The 16,767-nt window shown below is 25.4% G+C and overlaps 1 protein-coding gene and 1 long non-coding RNA gene across 2 annotated transcripts in view; both read right to left on the bottom strand.

Moving 5' to 3' along the window:
- The window catches only part of LOC102677888, a 20,711-nt gene extending 8,482 nt beyond the window's left edge, over window positions 1-12,229 (bottom strand). The window contains 1 exon segment of the mRNA XM_031509776.1: window positions 10,719-12,229. Within this exon segment, the coding sequence (XP_031365636.1) occupies window positions 10,719-10,869 (151 nt within the window). The 5' untranslated portion in view covers window positions 10,870-12,229.
- A 2,214-nt stretch (window positions 12,230-14,443) lies between these two features.
- On the bottom strand, window positions 14,444-16,267 carry LOC102672060. Its single transcript, XR_004150265.1, has 2 exons — window positions 15,772-16,267; window positions 14,444-14,510 (listed from the first exon to the last, which is right to left on the bottom strand). It is a non-coding gene; the product is annotated as an uncharacterized LOC102672060 (long non-coding RNA).
- Window positions 16,268-16,767: the final 500 nt, after the last annotated feature.

Genomic DNA, 16,767 nt, shown 5'->3' with positions numbered 1-16,767 from the left:
AAAAAAAAAAAAAAAAATCATGAATCTTTAATATCCGATAATCGCACGACACGATATTAATAAAAAGCTTATTAAATTATTAGTGATTGATTTATTAAATATGCGTGATCTTTTATTCCTATCGATATAAATATCACAATCTTCATTATATTTTAATATTAGAAAAATGAAAAGAAATATTATTATTATTACACTTGTTATTATCTATTGTTATTATTATATTATTACTCTTATTATTATTATCAAGTGAAAAAAAGTTTTAATTTAACACAATATAATATCATCGCCACCATGTAATGTAGTAAAACTATTTCGAGCCACGTGATACACACAACATTCCTATCTCCGTCACGTTACATCTCGTCTCTCGTGGGAAGTCTTTCAAAACATGCTACCGAACGCGGCAAATAACCTTAACTGTGTTGTATGTTTACCTCTTCTTCACATATAGTAATGTTTTTTTCTTTTCGTATATTTAAAACTTAAAGTTGAACACTGTCTCATTTTATCTCAAATAAACTTAAAGCAAAACATTGAACGCACTCTGTATGGATAACTAAACTGGTATAAAACTGTAGAACTTTTTCGCACTGATCACTACAAATTAGAAGAACTGGAAGAGGAACTTCTGGAAAAACTGCAAGGAAGATCTTGATCGTATGGAAACTTGGTGAACACTAAGTGACGATCGCTTGATGTTCGCCCTTTTATACTATTCTTAATCTGTGGACAGGTACATTTAATTTTAAGGGGAGGTTGAACGATCCCTTAAAACTTCCAATCTTTTTCGTCCTATCCCTACCCCATCGCATAGGACCTCTTTTCTCATTGGTTGCAATTTAAATTGTCAATGTCATACAATGTCATACAATGTCCTTAAAATATGCCATAAATATAAAATGTCATAAATATAAAATAACTGTTATAAATAACTGTTTAAAAATTTATGTTTTCCTTTCTATTTATTTATAATTAATAAATAAGATAATTAATAATAAGTTGTAATTAACACTGAATTTTTTTAATGAAAAAAATTGTAAATATTTATAATAAGAAATATAAATATTTGTAATAAGAATATTTTATTTTATATAATAAAATATTTATTATTTTATTTGTAATATTTATTCACATTTATTATAATTTTAAATTATAATAATTTTAAATTACAATTCTCTTTAAAATATAAAAAATAAACATTAAATAAATAAAAATATCTTGAATCTAATAAATTTGAAGGAATAATATTTATTTTTTTTACTATAAAAATAATTCTATTATAACTTAAGACTGTAAAACAATAAAAATATATTATATATTAAATATTTTCTATCTTTAATAATTATTTATTATATAAAATAATTATAAAACAATTCACAATTTTATTCATTATTTATTGTATACTGATTTTTTGTTTTCATTTTACAATGATACAATTCTAACATAAAAAAAAGAAGTATTTTTAACAATAAGTATTTAATAATAAATTATTTTATGGAATAAAATGATGAAAGAACTGTTAAACTGTTTTTTTTATTAATTTTCGAATCTTCGTTAAATTCAACAATTATAATATGTATATATGTTGAAAAAAAGTATAACAAGATGTTGTAAAATTAATACTTAATATTTAAAAATTATAAAAATAAGAGAAAGAAGAAGAGAAAAAAAAGGGAGAAAAAAAATTATTTTTATAGGAATCTTACAAAACCACGTGTAGAAGAAAATATTCATTTGAATTATTCAGTATTTGCTTATTTTTCGCAATCATTATGCAAATGAAAATCAAATAATTTTCAAATCTGTTTAGCAAGAAGCATACATGTATTAACAGAAGATTCCATAATAATGAGTCCTTGCATTTTTACTATGCTTTTTTATATGTATATTACATATAAAATTTACAATTTTTACAATAAAATAAATTTCCTTAACTATCATCAACAATTTATGAATTTTTTTTGTTTGATCACCATCATCGAAATTATTCAAAGAAATATAAAACAAAAAAAATATAAGGTTTTATTTATTCTTATTATCCTTTTCAAGAAAAGTATATTGCAATATTAAATAAAAAAAAAAATATATATATACAATAATTAAATGAATATATACATATTTGATCAGAAAAATTAATATTAATTAATATAAATATATAAATAATATAAATAATATTAATATAAATATATTAATATTAATATAAATTAATATAAATAAAAAATTATTCAATAATATTAATCTAGAAAGAAAATATATATTAAACAGCTTTTTATATAGAAAATATTTATATTATTTCAAAAATATAAGTTAACTTATAATCATTATTCAGTGATTTATTTATGTCCAGTTATTTTGGGATACCTTTCACTAGTCATTAAACAATGCGGAAAAGCAATTAGTAGAATTGTAAATCAAAGGTTTAAACTACCTGTTTGTCAGTTTAGTTACCTGTTAAAGTAACCTAAACTAAAATATGACAAATAAAGTAATAAACTAGATAATAGTAAACAATAGTAATATTGGTTACAGTTATGTGGTTATAGGAATGTGGTTAGAAGTGACATGGCTGGTTGGCATTTTATGCTCTTGAACAATAACACCAAAATTATTATTATTATACGGAAAAGTGTCCTAAAAGAAATATTCATATTATGCTGCTATATATATTGAGTTTAGTAAATATTTTTGTTTATATTATTGTTTATAACATTTGTTTATACAATATTTAGTTAGCTAGTAGAAAATAATTGCATAAAAATTTAAAAAAAAAAAAGTGAATTGAATTAATTTCATACACTGGATTAATTCCTTGAATTTTTATACGATTGCCATTTGAACTAATATTATATAAACAAATATTATTCATAACACTGTTGTTTATTCAACAAATTACGATTTGATCAAGTTTGAAAGTAAACAAATCACGATATGTGAATAATATCAGTTTTATTGAAATAATGACATAATTAAAAATTTGCAAAATTTGCATTATTGATATGAAAAAAAAAACAAGAATAATAATAATAATAATATTATTATTATTATTAATTTTAACTATTATTATAACTTCTAATAAATTTAAAATGTATGATATATTAATGAACAAAAATATTCTTTAAAATATATAATTTTTTTAGAATTAGATCAAATGATTTGAAATTTTTTTTAAGATATTAAAAGAAATATATAAAAGAATAGTTTACTAAATAATGTATAAAAAAAATTGTTTTAAATTTCTATTGGTCGAAATTGTAGAAGAAAAAGTAGGAAAAATCATGATTTTTAATTTTCTGTGCCTCTATCGAAAATTTAAAACATATTTTTTTTATTAAATCTAAATAAGTTATAAAAAAAATTTATAAATTTCCGTAAGAGTATACGTTTAAGTTTTTTCTCAAATAAAAAAAAAATATATATAATATTTTATTCCTTTTATCTTATTTATAATTTTAAATTAACAATTCAAAATCAAGAACATTCAAAACAAGTTACGATTGTTTGAAATAAATATATTACGATATATAATCGTTTTTGTAGAATAATAATAACAATTAAAAATATATAGCATTTAAAATCTAATATTGATATGGAAAAACTATATTTATTATTATAACTTCAGTAAAAGTTAAGAGAAAAATGGTTTATTTGCTTTGACCTTGATATATGTTGTCAAGGACACTCTCTTCAGTGCAACCCTTGCAAACTTATTTTTACTAAAAAGTTAGAACAATTAGTTTTTCAGATATTATTTAAAAAAATTTTTTTAAATTACAACAAAATAATCAAAATTACTTTAAATTAATCTGAAATTTTATAAAATTTTGAAAGATCAAAAAGTGATAATTAATGCCGGATAGCAAAAGTTCTTAACATAAATTGGAATAATTTTAATATAGTTTATAATAATTTTATAATAATCGAATATACTCGGGAATAAAATTATTTTTCCAAAATAAAAGAAAGCGCAAACAATCTCATTGTTTTCCTCTCTCGATCTTAATATTCTAGTTTCCTTGAATTTATTCCTTAAATTTTTCTTTTTATTTTCTTTATCTTCAATTATTAACACATGCGAATTCGAAGAAGAGAATTTCAGCTTTCTCGGATTTTTATTCTTGTTTCTGTTCACTTCCTCCTAGCATTCGGAAATAGGAACAACTTTATGATAAAGTTATAAATGTTTATGGCAGAACAGGTGAAAGGTTACATTTAATAACCTCTTTATTTTTTTTTCTTTAGAAAAATGTTCGACGTGTCTCCATCGTAGATGCCTTACCTATTGTTCCTTCTAACGAAATGAATTACTATATTAAAAAAATAAATAACGAAGAATTTCAATGGATTTTGTAAATATTAATAAAAACAACGCAAATAGGAATATATAAAAAAGTTGTACTCTACGATAATAAGGAATAATAATTACCAGAGATGTAGTTATACATTTTGGCGTTAAAAGAATAAGTAACGAAGAATTTCGATGCATTTTGTAAATATTAATAAAAACAACGCAAATAGGAATATACAAAAAATTTGTACTGTATAATAATAAGGAATAATAATAATAATTATCAGAGATGTAGTTATATAATAATAGGAATATATAAAATATATAATAATATAATATATAATAAAATAAAATATATAATAGGAATATATAAAAAATTTACTATATTTTACTATATGATAATAAGGAATAATAATAATAATTATCAGAGATGTAATTATGCATCCTGGCATTAAAAGAATTGTAATATATACATATATAATATACATATATACATATAAAATTTCATCGAAATCGAAATTTGACCTACACAAAAAAAAAGCGATTTTATAAGAAAAAGTGTAAAAATTTTTAGATTTATTGCAGTAAATCGAAATTAAAAATAAAAAATGGAATATATATTTTTAATTCATTTCAGTTCGTAGCCAGTTTATAAATTCTTTTCGTTTTAAAGTACGAATATTTTTGTCCATCACTGTAGAATTTTCTAGAAACTTCAAAATTTCTAGAAAATTCAAAATTTACAAATTTTTCATTTAAATATATATTTTGTAAGTAATTTTGTAAGTAAAATTCTTATGGCAATAATTTTTCTACTTAAACATTTAAATATTCAATCAAATAACTGACCTGAGTAATAAATGTGACACCTGTAAACCATATATGTGACTTTTCGAAACTTTAATCCTAGGATACATATTGTAGGATATTATGTATTGCTCCTATTTCTCGGTTGTCAATCCTTTGCACAGTAAATTAACGGTACTCGAAATATAAAATTAAACAATAAAAGAACAAGTTTTCTTTCTCTTTGGTATTTATTTCATATCCTGCCAGTAATATTAGCCAGCTTTTAATTTGACAATATATAAATACATAAACGAAGAAACGAAGAAAAGCTTAGCAGTTTTAAAATTAACTTTTATTATTTCTTATATTTATACTGACATATTTCCTTATACGTTTTTAAGCTAAATGTACATATATCTTTCTTTTTCTCTGTTAAGAATTATTATATATGAACGCAAAGAGGTGAACAATTCTGTATATTTAAGTGAAAAGAAAATTAATATATAACGTTACAAAATTACAGTTACATCAAGATTGATCCGATCTTTTATGTATAAATGTGAAAGTAGGGTGAAGGAAAAGTGAAGGAAGTAAATCAAAAAATGCAGATTCATATTATAACATTATTTTATTTATATTATAATTATAAAATTGATTTTTCATGCTAGATTAAAACAAAAAGTTTTCTACATTTATCGCTATATACATATATATATATATATCGTACGTGGAATGCGTTTTAATTTCCTGATATTTAAAAAAAGAAAAAAAAAAGAAGAAACGGAACCTTAGCCTAGCTAACCTCAACCTAGATTTATGAAAACAATATAACACGATAGATATCCACGTGCGGTCATGCGCAATGCAACACAACTTATATGTGTGCGCACATACGTGTATAAGTATATAACTGTTTCGGGGTTCGACGGAATGCATTTACGGAGATATCATTGTACCTCGAACAACTATAGCATAATTGCTCATTGCTGCGTAGCACTTACCGCTTTACTTTATTTGTGAGTTAATAAAAACGTTACAACCTATCCTTCTGTTATCCATCGTGATATTTCCCTTCGTCTCTGTTGAACGAAGAAAAATACTTTACTAAAATCCTATCTCGTATCGCTGTTACACAAAGAGGGAATTTAATTCGATGGCGCATTAAAACGGAATCTTCCCTTATTGGATGTTCATGTTATTAGCTTCTAATTTTTCTTTTTCCATAAATGATAGAAGAAAGTAGAAGAAAGATGGAAAGATGAAAGACAAATTTTTATATGCAATTTTTATATAAAAGATATATTTTAATAAACTTAAATCGTTATATAATTTCTTAAAATTATTTTAATAAATTATATTCGTATAACATAAAAAAATTATACTAATCTATATTTATAAAGATATATAATACATTATGTATATAAAAAAAATAAAATCTTCCGTATCTTCTACTTTACACATAAATGAGTTGTATAAAAAAAAATTAACAATATAATAGGAATTGATAACATGAACATCCATCACATTTCGTTTCCTTATAATTATCCTTATACTTAATCTTATGAGAATTTACATTAATTAATTTTTTCATTAATTCTAATAAATTTTAATTCCTTTTTCCATATGTACAAAATAACGTAGGTTATTTATCGTAAAATTTTTTCATTCATTAAAATTATTAAATTAATTTTTAAAAACTAAAAAAAATTAATACAGATTAGAATTTTTCTTTTTCCGCATGCACTTACATACCAGATGTTTATTATGAATCAATCTTCAAATTACTGATAGATCACCAAACCAAACTTTGGATAGCTAATCATAGCACATTTCCATTAAAATATCGATTGTATCGATCAATATTATAATAGTTCTCTGGCTCATTTGCGAGAACCAAAACAGTCACCGGCTACCTTGGTTATTCTAAACATACGTATGATAAGTTATCTTGACTTTTTAAACGACAATTATTACAATAACTCGATAATACATATATCCATGAAAAAATATATATGCGTAGTAACAAGAAGGGAATATAATTATTGCATAGAAAGAGAATTATTAAATAAAGAACACAAATTTTTAAATCTTAAATAAATCCAAATCGATTGGATTATTTAACGATGATTTAAAAATATAGATTTTTATACTAGAATTATATACTTGACTCACTTTAAAGCCATAGAACGAGAGTAAGAAAAATAAGGAGATTAGAATGAAATATAAGAAAATGATGTGATAGATAGCAATTTATTAATTTTTTTTTCTTATAGAAATAATAAATTAAATTAAATTAAAGATATTGATTGAAATATTAAAAATATTTTATATTTATAACATTATATATAAATATTATTTAGGAAAATTAATTAAAATATAATTATATATGTTCATGTTATCATTTTAATAATGATTTTAATACATTACGGACCAATAGTTTTATTATTAGTTTTAATGGTTATTTTAAAATTTGGGAATTTTCATAATTCGTCCGTAATTTAATAATTTGACTAAAATAATTGACTAAAATATGAAAAAAATGGAAATTAAAAAATTGTATTTTCGATGATTCCTATGAATATTAATAATTGAATAAATTGTAGATAATATTAAAGCTTCTATCGAAAAAATAATGATGATAATCTGTGATGTAATTTAAAAATAGATATCTGAATATTTAAATACACAGTGTTGCAAACTAATTATGCAAAAAATGAACTTCATCGCTCACGATGATTAAATTATTCATTCCTCACTCGAAAAATTTTCGAACTATGAATGAAAAAACGAGATAATTTTTTTGATTGATCAAAAATTATCAAGATGCATTCTACAATTAAATGACTCGGAACAAAAGTAAATTATGCATATCTATTATAAATTAATATATAATTGCATTTTACGTAAAACGTTTTACATACCGAAATATGACACATATGAATATATTTTTTACATAAAAAATTTCAACCGATTCTTAATTATGAATTATATTATCAGTATATCGCAATAATAGTCTTATATTTTTAAAAGAAATACTCAAAAACAATGATTTTGCAATTATGTACAAATCTATGATGATTTGTAGCATATTGTTGCATTATATATAAATATGTAAATAAGCGATTCGTCATTTTTTTTTTAATCCTTACAATTTATATATATATATATATATTTTTCTTTCAAAATATGTAATTTTTATTTAAATAATGTTTCCATCGAACAAGCATCTTATTAAATTAATTGCACAATATATACATACATTATATGTGCATGGTATTCTCTTTTTATTTAACGGAGAAAGCAAAACCGATCGGCAAATAGAAATAGTTACCTGCGGTCAGTGCACTACTCGTAACGCGTGCTGCGAGTTTTCAGGGACGTGTTTTGCCGCACTGGCCCGGAAAATGTAGCGCACTGCGACAAATTTATGTTCTCCGCTACAACGGGACAGAAATCGCGTGTTGCAAATTTTTTTACTCTGATATCAATTTTATGATTGTTTCCAACATGTAAAACGATTTATAATTTGCGTTTAATTATTTATAATCTTATCTTAATATATCATTTTTTATTAACTACTATTAAATTTATTTAAAAATTAAATTAACTTATAAAAATTATGTAAAAAATTTTTGAATAATTTTATGATCGATCTAAAAAATTTATTTAAGCTTTATGCCATCAATAACATCTAAATAATTATTAACGAAATATATCGAATAAAAAAATCTACGTAACTTTAAACTCAATAATGTTCTTTATCGATCGAGTCATTTTCAGGGTCAAAATTTAAGGATGAACGACAGAAACGTGTTTAATAGATGCTTCCGGCTGCCATAAATAAAAAGTCCTCGAAAAAAAATCCCAACAGGTTAATCTCAATTGTTCATTCGTCAAGCGTATTCGTCCATACGGCCCTGAGCGTTTCTCCTCGTAAGTACACGTGTACGCACGCGAGACGCGCGTATAAATATACAGGCGCGATGTCGGTTTATTTATACACAAGGGTGCCCGTTGCGTGGCTCTTACTCCTCGTTCTTACTCGGGTAACAGAGAAAACTACCACATTCTGTTTCTTTCCTATGATACATTCATTGTCATGGCGATGAAGATTTAGTTCTAGTGCATGAAATAATCGCACATGTTTGCCTATGACTCGACTTCTGATTAACCCTATCGCTTTAATAATTACATCTTCTATGCCGCGAAAATTGGGAGTCTTTGAAAATGTACGATTCAAGTTCCACTTTTACGTTGTTTTACTTTTAACGTTGCGTAAATATTATTAATTTTGCTTTTTAATGATTATATTGTAAATTTAATTAATCGTTTAATTAATCAAATAAATAAAAACTTTTATAAAAATTACTATAAACAAATTTTGATAAAATAATTATTAATTAATTACTTCGCAATAAACAGTATATAAATCAAAAGTAAGTAAAAAAGAGAAAACAAAAAAAAAGACAGTATCGTTGAACTTAACCTCTAAAAAAGATACTTCTAAATATTTCGAAATATAGAAACGGTCTAATACATATAGTTTAGTTCATGAAGTATATTGAAGCGTATCCCAGCACGAAATATTGCGTGCGACGCAGCTGCACTTCTCTCTTTGTCTTCTTTGATTCACCCCACACCGTATATTGTAACCCCATTATTTAATTTGTCTAATTCAATTTTTACGAAAAAACAATGCGCTACATTATTCTTATTTTGATAAAAGAAAATAATTAAAAATTTATCAAAATTTTATACTAAATTTGTAACAAAATGATATATTAATTTTCCCAGCTTCATAGATACAAATCTTTTCAGTTAAATAGTTTATTATCCCATTAAGTAAATAATTTATTCATTAAATTAGGCCAATATATATATATAAGATAAAATATATAGTAATAATATAATTATGACGAAACTGAAATATAAAACATTTAAATTATTGCGATGAAATGAAATATTCTTCCAAATATAATATCATTATTAATATTATAGTTATGTTCACACGGAAGTCGTTTATATATAACAATTCATAAATAACAAACAGTCGACAAAACTCTTATTCTTCCCAAAACTGTAATTTCCCGCCAATTCTTCGCGTTAATATGGGAACAGATCAAATTGTATTTTATATTATAAAATGTGTCTGCAACACGCGTATCATTACCACTATTATATTGTATTCTATTTCAATCAATTTATTTTGAATAACTCATATTTTCGTTGCAAATTTTCTTTTAAAAGCATAAGCATATTTAAATGTATTCCATGCGTAATAATAATTAGAATACATATAATTCGTTTATAACCAACGATTAAAATCGTTAAGAATATAGACTGATTATAGGAAAAAACATTTATCAATATAAGTTCTCGCGTAAATATAGATAAGACAAAATGAGAGGAATTTTTCTTGTTTATGAAATTTAGATATGTCGACAGAACTTGTTTCATTTAATATATTTATTTAGCATTTTGCTTCATCTCATGAAATTTCTTTTATCTCAGTCTGCAAGTGAAAACACGAAAAGAAAAGAGAATCGTACTCAGCGGTGTAGGATTCGCGAACACGCAAGCGTGATTTTCTTCCAGGAGTTGTAGGAGATTATTTCTAGTAAAATTTATTTATAGCAGTGCTTACTTTTCGTTGAATCTGAAGATTTATTGGACTGTGACAACCGGCTAACAATGTAACCGATTACAAGGACCACACCGCCAAGAAACAGCGTGCTCATGAGTATGAGTACGGACATGCTGATTCCCGGTATGATTTTGGCTTCTGTATCCTCCATCTTCACGTGTGATAAGCCACAACACTTCGTTTTTACTTCACCGCACTTTTGGCACACGCTTGATTCAATATATGTCCGTTAAAGGTCACCGTAAAATTCGTGCACGAGACGCGAGACTGGAACACATACACGACCGCGTGTTCCAAAAAACATGAGATATCATGCAACGATCGCGGGCAGTGCGTCAACTCCACAGCAAACGTGAACTACGCGTTTTATAGATGGAATGCTTAACCATTGGCACGTCTTTGAGCACGAACTAGAACAATCGCAGAAATGAAATTTCACCAAATAATTCAATAACGACTCTTGTCTATTATTGCCGATAACAATCGTTACCGCGTGTGATTTTCTCTTTGTTATTTTTCGTATTTTTGTTATATTATCAAATTCTTTTTTCAATTTTTTTTTTCATTTTAATTGAAACTTTAGAAATTTTATAGACGAATATAATTTGTTGAAATACAAAATAAATATATTCATGATAATTCAAAAAGAAATTTTGTTTCGTGGCGCGAATTTCATAATCATAGTCCAAACGTAACTCATTGTCACACAACAATCTGAACGAACAATGATCGCATTTCTTAATCCCCCACTTGATTTTTTCTTGGCACCGTTGCGAGATTTGTCTACTCTAATGATAAAGTTACTACTTTGAATTGTTTCTAGGTCACCGCCACGTTTAAATTCATATGCAACACATTTAATTAAAATTCGTTCTTGTTGAATTACTTTTAGAAATAACTTTGATATTTAATTATTATTCAGCACTGCACATGGTTTTTATTGTCGATTTTAACAAAAAATTAAAAAACACATAAGTGCCGATTGAGCGAGCCAAGAACCGGCAACTCTATTTCGTATTCATAAGAAGAAACGAAAGAGTGCTCCAATAAGGGTGACTTTCACTGATCGTATTCACGTGGTTATTAAAGATTGTCACCAATTTGGATTTATTGAAATAATACTCACGATATAAAAAATAAAATATATACGATTTATTCGAAATAATTAATGTTACCGCGCAAGTTATGTAAGCCATTTAATTAATCGCGTGCTCTGGCGGTACACTCGCAAATCATCGCAAATAAAACGTTTAATTAATACATAATGCTCATATGAGCTCAAAACGCGTATTTGTCGGAACATGCCAATAGTACTGGTATATACGCGGTGATAGTCTAGCTGCTTCGCGTTTAATCCGCTCTTTCGAAGATTCCCCACTACTTTAAACCCCCCCAGATGATACAAGAGATCTCCCACCGCGAATTGCACTTGCGCGAACGAACGTTCCGAAGTTTGGCGGGTAAGTAACTATACTCCTCGATAATATTCGAGCGATCGATATGATCTATCGCAAAATGGCAATATATATATATATACACATAAAATATTAATATTTATAACATTCAAATTTTTTATTTCTAATTTTTAAACTTTTTATTATTTCCTCAAATTCTAATAATATATAATTTTATTTAATAGCTTTAATTATTGCTGCATTTACTTTTTCATCATATGAATAACTGTTCAATTATATTATATTCAACAAATTATTTATTAAATTTTGTTTCAAAGGAAATAAATAAATATGATGGCTAATAAAATTCTGGAAATCCTATTGCATCAATTTATTCACATAAATATTAGCATCACAAATTTCCTGAAATAAAACGTTTTCGTAAACTTGATGATTATTTCATTTTTTCTAGCATAGACATGTTTAATGTAAGGATTCTTAAATATGTTACCGTTATCGATAATTATTGTTAAATAAGATTTCTAAACTATATTGAATAAAAATTAAAATAATATTAAATAGATTAATATTCTTATCTACAAAAGTATGCATTCTCTTATAAAACGAAAATAAATATAAACATTAAGATTAATATGTAAATATATTATTAACATATAATTATAGCATATTATTAACATGCATTCGATCGTAAAATTACATGATCTACTATGACCTAACAACTAGGCTTATAAACGCGTTCGTAACGGCAAGATGCGTTAAAATCAACCCGTTATTCGCTCCGTTACTTTTCCTCATTTCAATCGTCTTCGTCCTCGATTTGACTTTCTCACGTGCAAGGCTCACCACCTTTATTCGTGTATAAACAGAAGCTATCGATGATATATAAGGTGTCTAATTTTTATCAATATATTCATATCTTTTTTTAAAAAATAATACTGAAATAAATATATTTTTCCAAGAAAAAGATTCTATATGATATATATGTTCTAATACATATATTATTCATATACTACTTATTATATTAAAATTCTCTTATTTGTTTAATTTGAGAGAATAATAAATTTGAATAATAATAAATTTATTTCTCAAAGTAATATTCGTAAACTTGAATCTGAAATTTTTTATGCGTGTCATATTTATGTCATTCCTTCGGCTTTGTTCAATTTTATGAGCTTCTTGTACTTATAACCCTTTGCAAATATCTCTTTATGTCTCTGGGTTCCGGCCAATGAACTCTGACTCAAGTTTAAAGGTCATTCGCCTTGGAGAATTTGGTTCAGATGTGAACACTAATCAACTAATAATAATAATAATAATAATAAATATTAAAACTAATAATAGATAAAATATTTCTCATACAATATATTTATAGATATATCTTATATCATTGATCAGATTTATTGAAAAAACAAAAATACGCACGAATTAATATGATATGAATATTTTTTTTCTATAAATTGATATTGCTCGATATGTGGTATTACAGAATTTCCGCATTATGCATTTCTGTTCTTAGTCACGTTGCAACGATAAAACATACTTTATAAATCGAAGCATTTAACAATGTTTATGCAAGGATCAGCAGAAAAGTTGATATGTACGATCGATTAAAACACCAAGGATGAATGTTCTTCGACTGACAAAAGTTGTATAAGATTGATATCTTATCAAATCTTTTAATAATGAATCATTTTTATCCATCAAAGGCCGTCTGATAAAATAAACCTTGATAAAAATGTCGAAAATATATTTTCAAACCAGGAAACACATTAGAGATGATTAATCGGTTTTATTACCATCTGTGTCTCTGTTTTTATAAAAAAAAAAGAAAATATTTACTTGTCGATGAATACACGATATATATCGATATAATCATAATCTATAAACATTAGTTTATTTTTATTAATAGCGATAATGTTCGTTGAATACGAATTCTTGTATATAATGTGTATATATATATTATCCATATTATTTGATGAAATAAATTCGATGTATATAGATTTTTAATTATATAGAAATATATAAATTATATCACATTATGTAAAATTTTTATCAGCAATATCTTCGTATTAGAGTATATCAATTCCAAGTTAATAATATGATTTTGAGGTAAAAACGAGTTTTGGAATTAATTTGAATAAGAAAGAGAAAAAGGATTAATTTTAAATGCAGATTTTGTGTTTGGTGTTATTTGATGTGCGAATTAATGGATTTTTTTGTCAACATCTTGCGTTACAGGATTTTCAATGAATTATCCGTTTACAGATAACTTGGAAAGACGGAACTCCATGCTTCATCGATATGTAACAAGTTCATTGATTAATTCACTTATTCATTGTTTTTCTGTTCATTCGTTGTTGCTCATACTCAAATCATACTGCAACACAAGAATCCTCAGCGTGACTTATTCAGTTAATGAGATTTGAAACAATATTATTATGCTGAATGGAGCGCTTAATTTTAACCAGATAATAGTGAAGGGATCTACCTGAATGTTAATCTTTTAAAAGTTCCTTTTAATTTATGATACAAATCTATTTGAAATTTTATTGCTTTGCTGATAATTAATTTTCAAATTTTGAATAATTGAATTTCTTGCTTACTGGTAATTCATATTTGTGATTTTTTTCAGATAAAATTTTATTGTAATATTACATTAATATTGAATTATTATTTAATATATTAATTATTAATTAATATTGAAATATTACAATAATTTGTGGGAGTGGTGTTTTCGAGAATTTTAAATTTTCATATAGTAAATAAAAAATAGAAAAAATATGATGTTAGGCGAACTCAAACATGATTAAAAATATTCTGAAAATAAAAGATATATATAAATAATATATAAAAAATATAAAAAATATAAATGACAAATTGAAGTGAAAAATTTAATATATATATTTTTCTTTTTATTAATTAAATCTATCATATATTTATATATAAAATATCAGTATCAATAAAGAAACACCCTATACATGCTGCGATCTCGAGTACCTGAACTTTGAAATTGGCACAGCGCCATGAAAGAAGTGCGCAACTCCGTGATTGCCACGCGTTTGTGTTACTGGGAAGAATAATTTTGGGCCGTTGTGACGCAGGGGTGGTACTACGTCAACAAATTTCGAAGAAAAGGAAACAAGATGAAAAAATAAGAAACTTCTATAAAAAAAAAATATGAATATAATTTTTAAATGTTTTCATAAATGAGATAGATTATAGCTCTGTTTACCAGCATGAGACGATTGACATGAGTGAGTGTGTGACACAAACACGTCAATCGACGTATAATTTAAATTTGATAGCGCTCGAACAAGGCACCTATTTTCTTCTCGTCGATTCTTTATTTAACTTCATCTTTTCTTTCTCTCTTTCATTTCATTTCATTGCGAATTGCGAATCAGAAAGGTGTTTGTCTTTAGCCTTATCACTATCGTCGTATTAAATGCGCTTCATATTTCATAGCCACCATCAGATATTACATCAGTTTTCTTAAAATAATTTTTGAACTGCGTCTAATAATATATACAAATAAATTGCCACCATAGCTATATATAATACCGCTTTGTTGCAGACTATACTGACACTTGCCGATACGCACGTGTTTCACAACGATCAAAACAAAAACAATCACTCACCGTGTTCGTCGGATAGGCAATCTTCCTTAATCTTTTGTTGTTTTTCTATGATTAGACGAACGATCATTCCTTTCCCAAAAATATTCTGCGTCGTTTTTTATTTGTTCCTCCGATTTTTTTGATTAAAAAAGAATATTTTATCTCGATGAGGGAGAATGTTGCTGAATTGATACATCGATCGCGTTTCTTTGTTATAACACAACACTGAATATCATATCGCGAATGAGAAAGAAAGGTTATGTATATGATCTATCTGTCAAGAAATTTTGATGATGAAAACGGTTGTGGTAATACCATAAAAAAACGAAAAAAGGAAAGGGTTATAACCGTAATGCGTGGTCTATCGCGGCCAAGCCGTGGCATCATGTACACTGAGTCATGAGTAACATGTTCCCGCCGGTTTATGAAGAGTTTTGTTCAGCTAATGTGCGCATGTGTCGGTGAATGCACCCAGCGGTTGCGGCCAATGCGCGCCTATATTGACACGTGTTGCGCGACGATAACAAGCCGATAACACTGCACTAGAGACAGAAGAAACGACGCAGAAACTGACCAAATCATCGCGCTCCATTCGAAACTTCTCCCTTATATTTAAAACAGCTATTTCTTTTTTTAAAATTTTAGTTTTTTTTATTCATTTTCGTTTGCATTTTCGTTTAATGATAAAATTCATTACATTTCTTTTGAGTACGTATTAACATATCTAAATAAAAAAAACAAATTGTTAATAAAATTAATGAATTTAATAATGAAAACTTTCAATATTTTGAATAAAATAACACTTAATAGATGTATCTACATTACTACTATATTTATATTATTATACAAATTTTATTATATAATTATGATGTATGTTTAATGATAAAAATACTCATATTATTAATTAAAAATTATTAATAAAATTAATTAAAAAGTAAATGATTAGATTTTAAAAAATAACTAATCAATTTTGGAAATTTTTTATTTATTTATTCATTTATTTATTACTAATACAAT

This window comes from Apis dorsata, unplaced genomic scaffold (assembly GCF_000469605.1).
Source record: "Apis dorsata unplaced genomic scaffold, Apis dorsata 1.3 scaffold_174, whole genome shotgun sequence".
NCBI lineage: Eukaryota > Metazoa > Arthropoda > Insecta > Hymenoptera > Apidae > Apis > Apis dorsata.
This window is presented reverse-complemented; position numbering and strand designations above follow the sequence as displayed.